This window comes from Mchenga conophoros, linkage group LG22 (assembly GCF_057382185.1).
Source record: "Mchenga conophoros isolate Kocher_MC1m ecotype Shallow Benthic linkage group LG22, M_conophoros_male_GT1.1, whole genome shotgun sequence".
Classification (NCBI taxonomy): Eukaryota; Metazoa; Chordata; class Actinopteri; order Cichliformes; family Cichlidae; genus Mchenga; species Mchenga conophoros.
The window spans coordinates 7,805,633-7,823,801 of NC_140546.1; the positions used below are offsets into that span (position 1 = coordinate 7,805,633).

General features: G+C 39.6%; 2 protein-coding genes across 2 annotated transcripts in view; one reads left to right on the top strand and one right to left on the bottom strand.

Annotated features, from left to right (window-relative positions):
* Window positions 1–6,364, bottom strand: part of LOC146548723 (uncharacterized) — a 28,784-nt gene extending 22,420 nt beyond the window's left edge. Inside the window, exon 1 of the mRNA XM_085263392.1 lies at window positions 1,758–6,364. Coding sequence (XP_085119518.1) covers window positions 1,758–1,824 — 67 coding nt within the window. The 5' untranslated portion in view covers window positions 1,825–6,364. The remainder of the gene's footprint in view (window positions 1–1,757) is intronic.
* Window positions 6,365–10,855: 4,491 nt separating this feature from the next.
* LOC146548724 (tapasin-like) lies at window positions 10,856–17,345 on the top strand. The gene is made up of 8 exons (XM_085263038.1): window positions 10,856–11,246; window positions 12,541–12,726; window positions 13,980–14,228; window positions 14,351–14,710; window positions 14,855–15,178; window positions 16,625–16,726; window positions 16,928–16,956; window positions 17,113–17,345. Exons 1-8 carry the CDS (start codon window positions 11,186–11,188, stop codon window positions 17,122–17,124), a joined length of 1,323 nt encoding a protein of 440 aa, XP_085119164.1. The 5' UTR covers window positions 10,856–11,185; the 3' UTR covers window positions 17,125–17,345.
* The last annotated feature ends 824 nt before the right edge of the window (window positions 17,346–18,169 follow it).

The window sequence follows — 18,169 nt, forward strand, 5'->3', positions numbered from 1 at the left end:
CTTTTGTTACCCGCTGCATGAAACGAAAGTCGATTAAGTTCCTTCTTTCTTTCTTCTTAATCAAGCAAAATGACTTCTAAAGTGAGTTGTTCTCTTTTGTATTTCCATTTTTCATATTATAAATTATATGAATTGATTTCATTCTTTTGATGTGACTGTCACGTGTTTTGTTGTTGTTCTTTCAGAATTTCAGTAATGGGTTTTCTAAATATCAATATTGATGCTTGTTCTTTGTTTATATTATTTTTCACTTTGTTGAAGCTTAAAATTGTTACAGAAAGCTTTACTTCCAATATCTTTGATTGATAATATTATCAATAAAACCAAAGCTAATGTTATTGGGGGAATATTATCTTATAAGCATTTTGGATTGCATATTTTATTCTGTAATCAGTTTTGCAGGTGAGTTTTTCAGTTATCAAAATTCAACAGATTTAATATTTGTGTTAGTGACCAAGCCACATAGTAAGTTTCAAACTCTCCTCATTAGCGCTCCCTGGTGGAGATTGAGTGTCTTTAAATTGCAAACCTTTCTATTTTTCACCTGCAGCTTCTTTTTGATAATTCAGCTGTGATTCCAAGTTTAGCTCTTAATAATAATACATTTTATTTACAGGCGCCTTTAAGACCCTCAAAGTCACCTTACAATAGCAACAATACAATGTAACGAAACATTGCAAAAAAAATTAAACATAAGGTAAATAAGAAAAAAAAAGCATGAAAGTATAAAAGCAAGTATAGAAGCTGGGCAAAGTAAAAATGGACTAAGACGGAATCAGGTGTATGCAATTCTGAATAGATGGGTTTTGAGACGTGATTTAAAAGTAGTGAGAGAGTTTGTGGTCCGGAGATCTGGTGGAAGTGCATCCAAAGTCTCGGGGCAGAACAGCTAAAGGCTCTGAGTCCCATGGTAGTCAGGTGAGCAGGTGGAAGAGACAGAAGGGAAGCTGAGGAGGAGCGGAGTGGACGAGGGGGTGAGTATGTATGCAAAGTGTACTGGTACTTTACATACATAGACTGTATGATATTATAAAGAAATAATGATTTATTTTGTATCTCAATTCAGTTCAGTTTAATTCGATTTAATTTTATTTATACACCTCACAACAAAAGTCATCTCATTGTGCTGTTAATGAAGAAATAACACCAGAAACACAGTGAACTTCATATCCGGGTGTAACTCAGTAGTTATGATATGTGTGACCATGTTCTTCAAACAGAAAGTATTCACAAGCATAACATTGGTGAATAATATTGAATACATTACAAAGCAGGAGTCTTTTACCCTTATTGAACTCTATGGAATGACATGTGGTTCTTCATATACAGTGTATACTGAACAAACAATAAAACATCAAAGATTTTTACAGATACTTTGTGTTAATTACACTTTAGTGATCAGCTGTTGTGTGAAAATGTTTTCATTCCTCCTGAAAATTAATGGTTCTCATTTTTATTTTTGGACCTTACAGTCCTGGCTGAATTAATGAGATAAACAGCAAACAAAACAATGAATTGAATGAGTTTAATAATAAAACTAAAGAACAAATAACTCCAACATAAACTTTAATGTTTATTATGTAATTATTTTTAAGGGATTGAAGAGATAAACAGGCAATTTAATTATGTGTATAAAATAATCAGTTGTTTCTGTTTAAATGTCCATTTGTATTTAAAATGAAATAAATCTGACCAGCCCTTTCTCACTCTGGGGGAATCTGACATATAAAAAGACAAAATATAAAAGTCAAACTGACCCGCCCCTGTCCCCTGTATTCCCAGGAGAAGAAGGAAGACGAAAGCCTTCATTGTGATGATAAACATCCAAACTTTTATCAGACTTCAAGCATTCGCTTGTTCAGAAAAAGCTAAAGCTAAAATAGGAGAAAAAGAACCGGGAGATAGGTGACCATTGGCCTCGATCAGAGCCAATCGGAATTTACTCCCACAGTAAACGTCACTTAAATCTGGGTTAAACGCACCCTTTAGGGTTATCAACGAAACTGAAAGTAAAATATCTTCATATGAACCAGTGTATGATTAAGGGAAGGGTTACGGTTATTTTCATCTGGTTTCTATTATTTTTATGTTATGAAAGGTGTAGTTCATGTTATGCTGGGTATACATTGTGTAGTTTATTTTTTATCCAGTGGATAAAACCTCGTTAAGTTTCTCAGTGGAGTGATTTGTATTAATTTTAAATTGATATGTGTGGCGAGTGGCAATAGAAGGAGGGAAAATGATGATAACAGTCAACAGGTGGGGTGCTCCCGGCCTCTCGGCCTGGGGCTCGGTCACTCAGGCACAGCTGGCTGCCGGCGGAGCTCACGGGCGCGTCACTGCAACCCCCCCCCGGCTTCTGCTCCGCGGCTGCTGAGTGAGCCCTCATCCGGGACTCTCCTCAGCTCTTTCTGGGACAGTGGCGCGGCTGCCCCTCTGTGGGTCTTCCTTGGTCTCTTGTGTTCTGGGGGCCTCTGGATGTCTGGAGTTTTGATCTCCTCCATACCTGCTTCATGCCCTGGAGGACGGGGCTGTGGCCCCCCCACACCCTCTAGCAGATCATTACATGTAGGAACCTTTTAAAAACAAGCGCGTCCATGCTCACAGGTGTACACACGGGTGATCACACCCACAAACTACACCCCTTTTTGGCTCCTACCTCAAAGCACAGTGTTCTGTTGATCTTATGTGCTGCACAGTAATGTTTAATATTTAGTATTTACTGTCATATTCCCATATATCATTGTGATGTTGTTTATTCTATTACTCTTGTTCTCTTCTGCTTGTTTTCTTTTTTCTTTCTCAACAGGTGATCCAGGTGATTGATATATGCATTTTTTTTCTGCCCATTCCGTTGGTTTTTGTTTTTTGCCCTTCTCCCCCGTCCCTCTTCTCAGCTGTTTCTCTTTCCCTCTTTCTTTCTCCCCTTCTTTCCCCCAGTCAAGTCTGTCCCGTACACAGCAAAATCTCCAGAGTTAAATTAACAGCACTGCTCAGTGTTAGCCATTGTTAATCTTCAAAACTGACTAGGTTACTTTTAAACATATAACACTGTCAAAAGTGTTAATTTAACACTCAACAGTGTTGTATTTAACACTCAGATGTGTGGACCCATATAGACACTCTCTAGTGTTAATTTAACACTGGAGATTTTGCTGTGCAGCTGTATAGAAACTCCGTCATGCTAGCTAGCACGCAGTACGAAAAAGTCAGCATAACGAAAATAAACTCCACCTAAACTTGATTTATATGTGACTCAGATACACTGCAGGTCATAACTTCTTACCTGAAGTTCAGTTCACCTGATACTCGGACCAGCGGCTGCTTCGGGTCTCTCCTCTTGCCTCACTTTTCCTTCATCCACCTGCTGGCTTCCACCACTTGCTAGTGTTATTGAATCTGTGGAAGCTCCGCGATAGCCACCACACGAAGTAACGAATAACGAGCCTATTTAAATCCCAGTAACGAGTAACGCGTTCCTGGTTTTGGCATAATAACTAGTTACCGTGCTCGTTACCACAATAATAACGTAGTTACTGTAACGCGTTACTTAATAACGCGTTAGTCCCAACACTGTTCAGCAGTGATACCAAAATTAGTTCATGATGGTATGTGTAGTGTACTCGCACTTTACATACATAAACTATCTGATATTATGAAGTAATAATGATTTAATTTGCATCTCAATTCAGTTCAATTGAATTCTATTTTATTTTATTTATCCACGTCACAACAAAAGTCACCTCATTGCGCTGTTAATTAAGCAATAACACCAGAAAAACAGTGAACTTCATATCCGGGTGTAACTACTCGTTAGTTATGATATGTGTGCGCATGTTTGTCAAACAGAAAGTATTCACAAACATAAAACTGGTGAATAATACTGAAGATAATACAAAGCAGGAGTCTTTTAACTTTTAATAGACTGCATAAAATGACATGTGGCTCTTCATATACTGAACAAATATTTTTTAAATAACAATAAAATAAAAATAATATTTATACTTAAATGAGCTTTAGTTAACTTTAATGAGCAGCTGTTGTGTGAAAATGTTTTAAACTCTCATGAAAATTAAAATAGTACTTAGTTTTTAAAATAAACGTTTTAATTATTGTCACCAGATCAGGGGCGGAGCGTGGGGGTGGCTTACTGGGCTTAAGCCCGGGTTGTTTTGTCAGAAGCCCGGGGTCTTTTGGAGTGTAATTTTTTCATAGTTAGATGCCTGGCTGACAACTGTATAAAACAAAAAGTACACATAATATTCGAAGCACATAGTGCACACTGTGGGAATTTACGACTGTGCGTGAATCCCCCCTGATATTGGTATGATCCGAGCTCAGGCACTAAGCGACTGAGCGAGGGGGCGGGGCAGCTGCTACCTGTCAGTGCGCTGTTGGAGAAACAGAGCCAGCCATACTAAGGAGAGCTTAAGTTTGACCAGGTACCAAAGCAAATCATTCGTACTGTACAAATAATGTAAATATGACGGTGCATCACGAAAGATTGATATCAAACTGATCACTTGACCAATATTACGTTACTTGCTCTTCAAGTGAATCAACAAATGGCGAAATGAAAAGCCGAACAAATGCTATTTTTTTTTAGAGTCTTAGCTTACGTGTGTTTATTTCATATTTTCAGTTCTTACCCTCCCCGACTAAATCGGTTTCAGTTATGTACTGAAATATAAGAATGGATGTCAGAAGTAAACAGTTATCAAACACTCAGGTGAAGAAATGACACTCAGACACTTAGAGCAGTTTTAACGTGCACGGGTGAGAGCTCAAGAGAGACTCACACCCCCTGCAGCAGTTCTCTGCTTTGTGTTCCCATACAAGGTCGTTTCTTGGGTGGCGATTTCCTGTAGCTTGACAGATAATATGAAGGCAAACAGTTTCCGTTGTAGAGCAGAGAGCCAGCAATTAAAAAGTGCAGCTGGTTGAGTACAAGTTGAGTACAAACAGAAATATAAACACTCTTAGCTGATTATTATATAAAAGTAAAAGTAAAAATCCTCTGACAATGGACATTAGAGTGTTCTTTCAAAGAGAAAACTCAGGTAAATGTTATTTTATATATTATGCTTTGTATGTTGTTCAGTATATTTCTATGCAAAACAAGAGGGATTTCAGTACACAGCAGGATATTCACATTTGTAACCAGATATTTACACTTTAGGGAGAAAACATAAAACATTTTTACTGTACAACATCAATTTAGAGTAAACTGTTTGTTTTAGATAAATATTGAAATATATTTTGAATTAGTTAAATGTCAGAATAAAGAGAGACAGAACTGTCTATTTTTTTATCACTTTCATCAAATTTAGGAGTACATATACACTAAGTTTGTTAATTAATAAGAAAACTCCAGACGATTCCATTCTGAGCTGAAGAAGCTTCTGATAGGTTAGTAGAGTCCATGTGAGTAAATTGGTGGCACAGCTGTGGATGCATATAAGGCAAAACACAGAGCCTGTTTCTGTGACATGGGAAAATCAAGAGATGTCAACCAAACACCAGAAAAAGAACTGTGGAGCTCCATAAGTGTGGCTCAGTTTTGAATACAATTTGGTGCCATTTACAATTAAGAAATACAGATAGTTTCTCTCTTTACTCTTAAAGTTAACAAATGTTTCTTATATTTATCAATCTAAAAAAATAAACATTTAGTCTGATTTGATGTTACAATTAAAAAAGTGTTTGTGTTTTGATCTGAAGAGTTTGTAAATATCTGGTTTCAACTGTCTATTTGATGATTGTCAGCACAAAGAGGGAGAGAGAGGAACAGAGAGGGAGAGAGAGAATGAGGACAGAACAGAGATGGAACAAGAGCAGGTGAGACACATGTTAGTCAAATGGTCGTTTACCTAAAGTATCACCGTATCATAGGTCCTCATGTATCTCGTACCTAGTGTTTCTTTTTAGGTTTGTTATTTTTCAAATTCTATATTTATTAAGTTATGCAGGCTTGTTTGCACAACAAGGCTAAATAATTATATAAAACTTTCTCAATCTAAATAGTGGACTTTGGTAGATTTAAAAAAATAAGTGTAGTGCAGGTCTATGATGATTTTTAGTGCTACTATCATCTAGTTCTGATTCTGGTTCTGTCTTGGTTAAATCCTAAGTAGTGCTGATTTTGAACTGTTGCAGTCCTGTTTTAATTCTGGATCAGTTCTGGGTCTGGTTGAATTGGGGTTTAGTCCTCGAGTCTTGATACAGCCCCGACTTCGTTCTGCCTTGCTGCTTAATTAAAAAACTAGTTTAAGGTGTCCTGCACATGTGATATATATTTTTCCCTATATGAAGTCATTCTTTTTTGAACAAAACTCAAAACAGAGCCTATTAATCTTTCAGTCATTTCTAAGCCCCCCCCCCCCCCAAAAAAAAAAAAAAAAAATCCCACATGCATACTACCCTTTAGGGCTAAGCCCTGGGTGTTTCAAATGTCTGGCTCCGCCTCTGCACCAGATTATCATCAGACCTCCTCACTGATGTTTTATTTGTTGGACTGTTTGGAGAAACAGCAGAGTCACAACGCTTAAAAATGCGTCACGAACGGTTTAATCATCAAATAGTTTTGGACATAAGTCGCCTTGTTTTAATCTCTGCCTTCATCTAAACTTTAATCTTTATTATTAGGTATTGAAGAGATAAACAGACGATTTAATTACCTGTATAATATAATCGATTGTTTCTAAACATTGACATTTTCTACTAGGATCCATTACAACTAAATGTTTAGCGTACAGGAACTTTCTGGGGAGCAAACAGTCCGTCCATTTGTCTTTCAAAACACATAAATCTGACATAGAAAAAGACAAAAATATAACAGTCAAACTGACCTGCCGCTGCCCCCTGTATTCCCAGGAGAAGAAAGAAGATGAAGGCTTTCATCTTCTTCTTCATTGTGACCATAAACATCCAAACCTTTAACAGACTTTGTGTATTCGCTTGTCCAGAAAAAGCTAAAATGGAGAACCAGGAGAAACATCACCATTAGCCTCGATCAGAGCCAAAAGGGATTTACTCTGAGAGTAAACGTCACTTAAATCAACGAAACTGAAAGTAAAATATCTTCATATGAACCAGTTTATCACGAAGGGAAGGTTAGTTTCATCTGGTCTTTATAAATTTTTATGTTATGACAGGTTTAGTTCGTGTTATGCTGGGTATACACTGTATAATTTATTTTCTATTCAGTGGATAAAACCTTGTTAAGTTTCTCAGTGGAGTGATTTGTATTCATTTTAAACGCACACACATACACTGATACACACTCATCCCCCCTCCCTTTCCAAACGCCTTCGATGCTTGTCCCCTCCCGGGACAGATGGCGGGTCGACTGGACCAGCGCAGACATGCAGGACCGGATGCGCTGCCTACACCGGCTCTCTCTCACCCTTTACCCACCCCTGTTACTTGTCTTGTGTTTCTGTGGTGTATTGACTGTCATGTGCTTTTTGTGCTGGGGTGTTTTTTTTCTGTTTTCAAACTGTTCTACTTGTTAACCATTCCTCGCCGTCAGTCCCCTGACCGTAGTCGGGAGACGCGAGGGGAGATGCTTCCTCCAGGGCCGAAGTTTGTCCTCCTTCGGGGTTAACTCCCTTCACTTTTGTGGAGTAGTGAGGCAGACAGAAATCAGCCGAGGCACCGGAGAGTACTGAAGAGATGAGGCTTTAATAACAGTACTGCACACTTCAAAAACACACTGCATAGCCTGTAGCCCGTTAGAACGCTGCTCCCGGTCGCCCTCTCTACCCATGACACACTCTCTCACTCTCTTTTTCCTCTTTCGCTCCCCGCGTTTCCTTCACGCGCATGCTCACACACATCACATACACTCCTTACTGCACCCAGTCACACACAAGACGGCAATTCCTGCAACATACCATTAGGAGCTCAGTCTGAGTGGAGGTTTTTTTCTCCTCCTCTCACCTCATGTTGTGTATTTTTGTTTTTTTGCTTTTTCTATCAGCCTACCTCTCTGACATGTCTCCCCAATGTGATGTTTGTGTAAAGCAGTGGTTCCCAAACTTTTTTTGTTAGGCCCCCCTTTGTTTTACAAGAAAAATCTTCGCCCCCCCCCCCCCACCATTTTTGAAAACGCAGCTGTTTCGTCCACACGTAAACGCCGTTTCAAATCACCGAAAACTGAGATTTTTTTAAAACTCCTTTTTTGCGTTAATGTGTGGACGAGGAATTCAGAGTTCATCACACCACGTCAAAGGTATGTGCCTTTTTTCACGTCACGCTGTGCGCCACAAATGCGACCAAATTTTTCAGTGGTGCGACTAAAAAAAATATTTGGTTGCACCTGTGCCACCAACTGTTCGGTAGCAAAAAAAAAAAAAAATCTGCAACCTTCCCTGTGGTCAGCAACAGACACACATTATGCCCCTATCGTGGACTAAACCAATCAGAGTAAGGGGTGGGACCTCTCTGATTGGCCGTGGTCCAGTTGAAAGTGCAGGTGGAAGTGGGAGGTGAGTAGCTTGAATAAAGCGATATCAATTAATTAAATCCTGAATCGACTTTTAAATATAACTGTGTTTTGCCAGAAACGCCAGATTCTCAGATTAAATAGAATAGAATAGAATTCAACTTTATTGTCATTGCACATGCACAGGTACAGGGCAACGAAATGCAGTTTGTATCCATCCAGAAGTGCTCTAGTGATATACACTCAACAAAAATATAAACGCAACACCTTTGTTACTGCTCCCATTCCCCATGGGATGGACGTAGAGACCTAAAATTCATTCCAGATACACAATATAACCATCCCTCCCAAACAGTGGTCACAAATCAGTCCAAATGTGTGGTAGTGGGCACATCTGCCATATTGAGATAATCCATCCCACCTCACAGGTGTGCCACATCAGGATGCTGATCTGACATCATGAGTAGTGCACAGGTGTACCTCAAACTGCCCACAACAAAAGGCCACCCTGGAATGTGCAGTTTTTTGCGCTATTGGGGGTCTGGGGACCCAGAACCGATCAGTATCTGGTGTGACCACCATTTGCCTCATGCAGTGCAACACATCGTCGCATGGAGTCTATCAGATTGTCAATTGTGGCCTGTGGAATGTTGGTCCACTCCACTTCAATGGCTGTGCGAGGTTGTTGGATATTCGTGGGAACTGGTACACGCTGTCGTATACGCCGGTCAAGCACATCCCGAACATGCTCAATGGGTGACATGTCCGGTGAGTATGCTGGCCATGCAAGAACTGGGACATTCTCAGCTGCCATCTGCCCTGAACAATGTGAACCATGATTCATCTGTGAAGCGCACACCTCTCCAACGTGCCAGACGCCATCGAATGTGAGCATTTGCCCACACAAGTCTGTTACGGCGACGAGCTGGAGTCAGGTCAAGACCCCGATGAGGACGACGGGCATGCAGTTGAGCGTCCCTGAGACGGTTTCTGACAGTTTGTGCAGAAATTGTTTGGTTGTGCAAACCAATTGTTCCAGCAGCTGTCTGGGTGGCTGGTCTCAGACGATCTTGGAGGTGAACCTGCTGGATGTGGAGGTCCTGGGCTGGTGTGGTTACACGAGGTCTGCGGTTGTGAGGCCGGTTGGATGTGCTGCCATATTCTCTGAAACGCCTGTGGAGACGGCTTATGGTTGAGAAATGAACATTCAATGCACGGGCGACAGATCTGGTTGACATTCCTGCTGTCAGCATGCCAGTTGCACGCTCCCTCATTGCTTGTGGCATCTGTGGCATTTTGCTGTGAGACAAAACTGCACATTCCAGGGTGGCCTTTTGTTGTGGGCAGTCTGAGGTACACCTGTGCACTACTCATGATGTCAGATCAGCATCCTGATGTGGCACACCTGTGAGGTGGGATGGATTATCTCAATATAGCAGATGTGCCCACTACCACACATTTGGACTGATTTGTGACCACTGTTTGGGAGGGATGGTTATATTGTGTATCTGGAATGAATTTTAGGTCTCTACGTCCATCCCATGGGGAATGGGAGCAGTAACAAAGGTGTTGCGTTTATATTTTTGTTGAGTGTATAATCATAGGTAGCACATATGTTTTCATCTATTTCCTTGTGTCTATCAGACAAACCCTGCTGCGGCTTTTCTGGTGTGACTTGGATACAAACAATGAGGAAATCACATCAGTTAAAGGTACAGTGGCAAGCCTCGCTAATTCTGTTGGTGGTGTTTTGCAGAAAGATCAGTCACAGTGTTAGAGCGCCACCACTGGACTCAAACGGCACTCCATTTCCACCTCTTTCTGTGAAACCACGTGATCACTCTGTTAAGTTTCGTTTTTGTGTTTATGACACCCGATCTGGTTTGATTTGCAAGCGTTGGCGCACAAACGGAGAACAAAGAATAGGCTGTTATCTAATATATGTGCCAGGACGTTAAGGCTTCTTGTCTGACTTGTTCTGCAACGTTCCTGCAAAAATAAAGAAGTGAAACAATCAATTGACAAACAATGAATTATTAACATCAACATTTTAGACAGGTCAGAAGGACATACATTTAAAAATAAAGTGTACAGCTAACTTCTAATCTGTAAAGAACAAGTTACTAAACTCATACAGAGAAGTAATTTATGATGAATTCTGTATGCATTAAAAAACATAAATAAAAAAAAGAACTTCTATTACTAAAACCAAGGCTTATACACTCAGTATGCTGCTTTTACAATATAAAAACAAAGGTTGTATGTTTAGATTTAAGACTTTTAATTTTTTCTGTTTCTCTTGTCCTCATCTGACCCCTGCCCTCAGACTGGGTTATCTTTCTGATGCCTTGCTGCCACTGACGTAGCAAGTTACTCCACAATTTGCCTTTGGTTAATTTTTAGTCAGAGGGCTCCATCTAGCGGCGGGATGGCAGTACTCCTGAATGCAATTTTGAAGACGTATTCTTCTAAGCTACTGTAAAATCTTTGTTTTTAGGCTTCCGGGTACTTTAATTTTTCAGATACACATTCACTCTTATGTCAGCTAATCCTGATATATTATGAACTTATGGCGTGTTTTTGTGTTTTTCCTGGATAACTGTCGGACTCGTCTGTATGTGAAAGTGAAACTGAACTTGATCTCGGACTTGAAGGGGAAAACCAGCCAACTAAACCTTGTTTAGTCCGTTTGATTGCAGCTAAACGAGGGTACCTGTCTGTGAGGAAACACGGATAAACATGACGGAATTATCTACCATCTATAAACTGTCTCTGATCGCCGTTACCTGCTTTATTCAAGGTAAGCTAGTCGAGCTCATTGTTGCTCTGTTGGTCTGACAGACAAAAATACATCTATGCATGCTGTATTACTAATATTATAAACCGTACATGTAAGAAAAACCTTTTTTATATGCATGGAAGTCCTCTATCTGTTCAGTAACATACAAAAGTTGAAAAACAGCTGGTTGGAAATGTCCAAAACAACTTGGACAATAACGTCAAGTTTAACTCTTAAGTAAACATAGTAAAGGTCATATTTAATGACCCTTTTACAAGCTGAATTTAAAATAATGGCCAAATGCGTCTTAAAACATGTAAGTGAATGTTATAGGTGGATGCATGATTACGTTTAACAAAAATAACATAAATTTAATACGTTTTTAACATGGAGTTCTGCGTGAAACCCCGAGCGAGTGGTGCACGCCTATTTTCGTGCCCAAAACGTGATCGTCTGTCCAAAAGTGATTTCCGGTAATTGCCGAAAAGTGATCATCCATATTTAAACTGCTGTAAATGACATGTTGACCATTAATATGTGAAAGAACGTAGAAGCTGCAATCACTTTTTGGCAAAGTTATCCTACATTCAACCAGTTAAAAAGTGTCACGGACATTAAAAACGTCTTCTTTTAGAGGTATATGGCCATATCGTATATGGAAACTACAACAAATATAACAGGAGTTCAATAAAGATATTTTAAGAGGCCAAAAAGGTCTGAATTGGTTAAGTAGGTACAGTAAAGCAATAAAAAAAATAAGAGTCATAAAGATACTCTTTGTTTTACATGTTACCCCTTTGTAAATCCTGCTGACTATAGTCTATTTACAAATACAATCACCAACACCTGAAATCACAAATTGAAGCAGTGCTGTCTTCACTTTAGTGATTAAGACTGTGCGATATTCACAGTAAACAGCTGGAGGCTTCATTTTCTGGGAAAGGTAGACGGGCTGCTGCCTGTTTGCTAAATGAAAAATAAAAAAAAAAGCAGGGGAGTAAACCAAAAGCAAAACACTGAAGGGGTGGAAACAGCTAAGTACAATATTTATGGGTCACCAGACAGAACTGGACTTTTACTTTTAGCTGTCATTTTAAACTGGACCTCATGAAACATATTACGCTTGATTTAACTTTCTTTTCAATAATAATTCCTATAAGTGCCTTGTTTATTGGTTGAGCTTGAAAAGACAGTTTGCACAACAATAATTTTCTGAGTGGATGATGTCGGGAAACATAATGGCATAATATAATGTGGTCTGATATTTACAAAGTTTTCACTACCCATTAATCTCCTGTTAAACTTTTGTCTGAAGCCTGCAGCAGCAGCTGTCCGGTGTTGGAGTGCTGGTTTGTGCAGGAGAAGGCGGGACGAGGAGGAGGTTTAACTGGAGCTACGACCCAAGAAAAATCCCTGCTTCACATCAGAACCAACGGCCAGAATGACGAGTCCCAGCGCGCTCCTAAAGACATCAACCCTGAAAGAGTCTACTCTGTGATCGGTAATGAGTAAAATACAATCCAGCTTAGTTAAATAAGTTCTGCAGCTCGATAAAAGTCATATTTTATCAGAGTTTACGTCCACTTTTTCTTCTCCTCTCTCTTATCTGGATGCATTTACATCTGTTTGAGTCCCAGTATGTCTGAACCATGGCCAGCAGATTTTACCGCTGCTAAAGCCTGAGGCAGATACTTAACGTCCAGCATGACAATAAAATTGGCTCAGTTAACAGAAAGAAGTCCATTAGGCATAAAAATGATTGAAAACCATAATTATTTACATGAGAACATTTTAGATGATCTGTTGAAAATAAATGAAATGGTTCGGCCGAAACAGTCACACTAACATTTCATCATCTATGATTGCTTCGCTGTAGCGTCATTTTGATAAATCACAGCAAAAATCCCACTGATGGGAAAAACAGTCATTCAGTAATAGTCAGGTGATCAACTGACCTCGTATTCGTGAACACACAGGGTCGCCAAACCTCCAGTACAGGGGAAGGCTCTCACCTGTTTCCTTAGTGAAGTCCAGGTGGTGACTTTCTTTGTCTGGCAGTGTGTAAGAAACATATAGACCAAATGTTCTTCTATAAAAAATCCCAGCTGCTCGTTTTAGTCACGAAAATGTCCTGGTGTTTAAAAGTTACTGCACATAAAGTGTGTATTTAGCACATTAGGTCTGGAAAACATGTATTTCCTAGGTTGTTAGTTTGACTCCATCATCATTTCTCTTTGAGTTATTAAATATTATGATTACATAACAATTTAGATAATAAATCTAAATGTGTATTCATAGCAGCTCTGCATGTTTCTATATTTTTCTTTTTGTATTTTTATGGATTCCATCATTGACCAAAGCATCTCTTTTTAAGATTTATTTGTTATGTATTTTCACATGTGTAGGTTTAAAGGCATATTTGTTTAGGGGCAGGTATGTAACACAAACCACCCTCCACAACATTTACAGCATAAAATAATTTGCCATATCTGTCCCATGTGGGCCTCTGAATAAGCAATACTGAGCAACACGTGCAAAAATTATACCAAAAATATAAAATGAAAAGCAAAAGAAGAAAATAAAATTAGGTAAAAATTGTAATTCCGCAAACTGTGTTACTATGTGGGTTAAATTATTCACTTAAAATTATTTACACACAGCTGTTCATCTTATTTTCTTTTATTTATAAACAGATCGAGTGTCTCAGACATCTTACATGTTGTATAATCGTGACCTTTGACTCCTGTTTCTCAGACCCAGCTGGCACTCTCTGCCACCGCTCGCTCAACCCTCCCAGAGGCTCTGTGACGAAGCCCCAGTGTGAGATCAACCCCTTCCTGCCGCAGCCCTCCAGCCTGGACTGGGTTTCCTCGCTCACAGAGTCTGGCCTCAGCCCCGTGTACCTGCAGGCTGAGTGGTTTTCATCTGCATTTCAGGGCCTCAACGAACAGCTGGGCATCTCTACTATCACCCGCAGCCCCACAGGATCTAAAGAGCACAGTGGTAAAGATTTGATTTTAACCCAACACATTTATATGTGGGGGTTCGCAGATCAAAAAATTGATTGGCCGACAATTATAAAAGTTTATTATCTCACGTGTGTCGGTCTGACTCTGTTTCCTCAGTGATCCTGAGCGTGACGACTAAAACGGTCTCAGTAAAGTCCAGACTCGGGGAGCCCGTGCAGCTGGACTGCGGCTTTTGGATCAACCCTTCCTCTCCTCTGTATGGGGCTGGATTCGCCGTCGAATGGCGGTACCAGTTCAGAGGCCGCGGACGGCTGATTCTGGCTTACGACGGGAAGACTGACCGCCTCGCTGACACGCAGGAAGAAGGAGCCACGCTGGACTTTGAGGCTTTGCACGAGAAAGGAAATGCATCCCTGCTCCTGCAGGAGGCTAAAGTGCTTCACTCTGGGACGTACATCTGCACGGTGTATCTGCCACACCTGCTCGCTCAGGTGGCGCTGGACCTTGAGATTGAAGGTGAGGAAAATGTATTTCTGGAGCATTACGCACATGTTTGCCTCTGAAATAACCAGATGTGTTTAAAATAAACACTCAGCTCTGTAAAAACTCCAGATTTAACTTTTAACCTCATCTTGTTTTTCTGCTCCTCTCTCCACCCAGAACCGCCATCCCTCTCCATCCACCCCTCCACCCTGCCCCTCGCTGTTCCAGGTCAGACTATAAACGTCCAGTGTGAAGCGTCCGGCTTTGCGCCCCTCCCTGTGGAGTTCAGCTGGGAGATTAAAGGTGCCGACGGGAAGTCCAAGACCCTGGATTCATTCAGCGTAACGGGCCACAGGCAGGCCTGGGACCGCACCTTCAGCCAGACCTCCCGGCTCGAGATCGACACCTCTAAGCTGGACCTGGGCAGAGGAGGGGAGCTCACCTGTGTAGCTGCCCACGCTGGAGGCACGAGACGGACCAGCGTGACCCTCAATGTCATCGGTAATGTGAAGCAAACCTGGAAGACACGCAAGCAAACAGCTCAGTTTATAATAATAATAATAATGGATTGGATTTATATAGCGCTTTTCAAGGCACCCAAAGCGCTTTAAAATGCCACTATTCATTCACTCTCACATTCATACACTGGTGGAGGCAGCTACAGTTGTAGCCACAGCTGCCCTGGGGCAGACTGACAGAAGCGAGGCTGCCATATCGCGCCATCGGCCCCTCTGGCCAAGACCAGTAGGCAAGTAGGGTAAAGTGTCTTGCCCAAGGACACAACGACCAGGACAGAGAGCCCTGGGATCGAACCGGCGACCTTCCGGTTATGTTGAGTTAAAGCAGTTTTTATACAGTTGGAGAAGGTACTAATGATGAAATAGAGAAAAGAAAGGTAGAATAGTATAGAAGTGAAACTGATATAAGAAAAGATATTACCACTAACATAACACTTTCCTTTTAATGCGGCTTATTAGGTTAGTATCACATATAAATGACTAAATATTTAACTATTTAACTAATCTTGAAACACGTTTACCTGGATAACTTTTGAGTTATCGTAGTTTGACACATTCTTAGATTTAAGTAAACAGTTTGAATCACCAGCTTCTGGATTTAAAACAGTTTGATTTTGTTAATCACAAAGTAACCATGTGGTTTATGACCCACTGTGATATTTTATTTCTAAAAAGATTTACTGCATCACAAACCTTCAGACTAACCTGAACTGTTGCATTTAAGTAATATTTAATGGAATTAGAACATTTTAGTATATCTGTTATAGATGAATGAAGCAGCACAGATATGATAAACACCATGAGAGCCATTAAAAATTGACTCCTGTTAGTACCTGAAATGACTCGGTTGGTGAAATAACTCTTAAAGGTTTAATATTGAAGTATATATAATACTGTGCAAACGTTTTAGGCAGCTGTAAACAAAGAATGCTTTTAAAAAAGTGATAATTATCTATTTTTATCAATCAACGAAATGCAGTGAATGAACAAAAGAGAAATTTAAATCAAATCACCTTTGCCTTCTTCTACACTTGCACAGTTTTTGAAGGAACTCGGCTGGTAGGTTGTTCCAAACATCTTCTGTGGATGTTGGCTTCCTCACATCTCTCTGTATCTTCATGTAATCCCAGACACACCTGAGTATGTTGCTATCAGGGCTCTATGGGGACCGGACCATCACTTCCAGCACTTCTTGTTCTTCTTTACACTGAAGATGGTTCTTAATGACTTTGGCTCCATGTTTGGGGTCATTGTCCTGCTGCGGAATACATTTGGGGCAAATAAACAATCATTTATATTTTTCAAAAGCATCTTTGTTTACAGCATTTTTTCACACCTGCCTAAAATGTTTCCACAGTACTGTAATAATAATTTAACTGACAAACCTGTTCAGATCAGATGAATCCTAACGATCTTTTTTCCTTTTCAGGTTTCAGTTCTCCGTCCATCGAGGACTCTATGGCGATGGTCGGCGTGGCGCTGGTGCTTTATGGGCTCATCAAGTTTGTCTCGTGGACATTTACCAGCTCAGGTAGCAAATATTGATGCAAAAATATCGTCCAACAGTTTTAATGTGTATTGAAGGTTTTTTTAATCATTTCAAGCTGGAAAAAATCTTGTCACCTTTTGGATCAAATAAAAAAGAATGAGTAATATGTTTCAAAAAGTAAGATGTTTATTAAACTCTGTGTCTGACTTTTTGTTTTTTCATTTGTATTTTCTCTGTAAACAGGCTCAGCTGAGGCTGATAAACAAGATAAGGTAATGTCACTGTAATATTTACTGCAGACAAACATATAAATGTGTTTACAGAAATCTCTTATTAATTGATTTACCTACTGTATGTTTCATCACCCTGGACGTGGTGCTTCTTGGTGTTTCCTTTGAATTTAATTTTACAATTTTTTCCCATCACAGAAAGAGAAGTGAAGATGAAAGAAGGCAACTGACCATCAGTGGCATTGATCCACTCGATATGTTTGATGGGATTTCAGGAGGGGCTTTCCACATGTTCATGGGACAGATTTTTTCTTTTTCTTTTGTTTTTTTTACTGCTCTGGTTTGAAGGTAAACTTGTATGTTTTATGCTTGTTTTTATCAAATTTGTTTATTATAAAATGTTTGGATTCAACTTTTTGTTCTTTAGAAAGGGACAGGGATATCTCGAAGACGCTCAGTTCAAACACGTTTTTGTGATGTTTCTTTAATCTTTCTTTATAGAGCTGTGTGGTTTTGCCTTCCTCTGTTTATGGTTTATATGTCGTCACAAACACTGGAAAGAAAAACAATGAGAGGAAGTTGGGAGGGATGTGTTGAAACATCAGCTTCTGTTTTTTAAAGGTTAATCCTTCCATTCGATGTTCCCGTCTGTCTAAAAACCTCATTAACTCACGCTTTTTGGAACCAGAGATCGGACTGTATTTGTTGGTTTATAAAGAAAAGGAAATGCTGTTTTAATTAAGTAAAAATGATTAGACTAATAATAGACTCATTATTTTAAAAATAATATTTATAATAATAATAATAGACTGTTCAAATTGTCCGTCTTATTTTTGTTCTTTTTGTAAATATGGAGATTGTATTTCTGTTTTCATATTATTTTTAGGTGTGTTTGTCTTTTTCTTCATCACATGCTTGCCCGGGATAATAAACATTAAACCTGTGACTGAAATGGAGATTTTACAAACAGAGCACAAAATTCTGCTGTAAGGAAGATTTTAAATTAGCAAATGATTTAAATGGACTCTGAATTTTAATTAAATAAAAAAAAATCTCTTGAAACACACCAAATAAGTCCTCTTCTTGTTTAACACTCTGCTCTTATACACGCTTTAAACCACACATTCACTCACACTTACTGGTCACTTCATTAGGTACACCTTAATAATACTGGGTTAAATACTTTTTTGTCCTCAGAGCTGCTTTAATTCTACATGGAATAGATTCAATAAGGTGCTGCAAATATTCTTTGGAG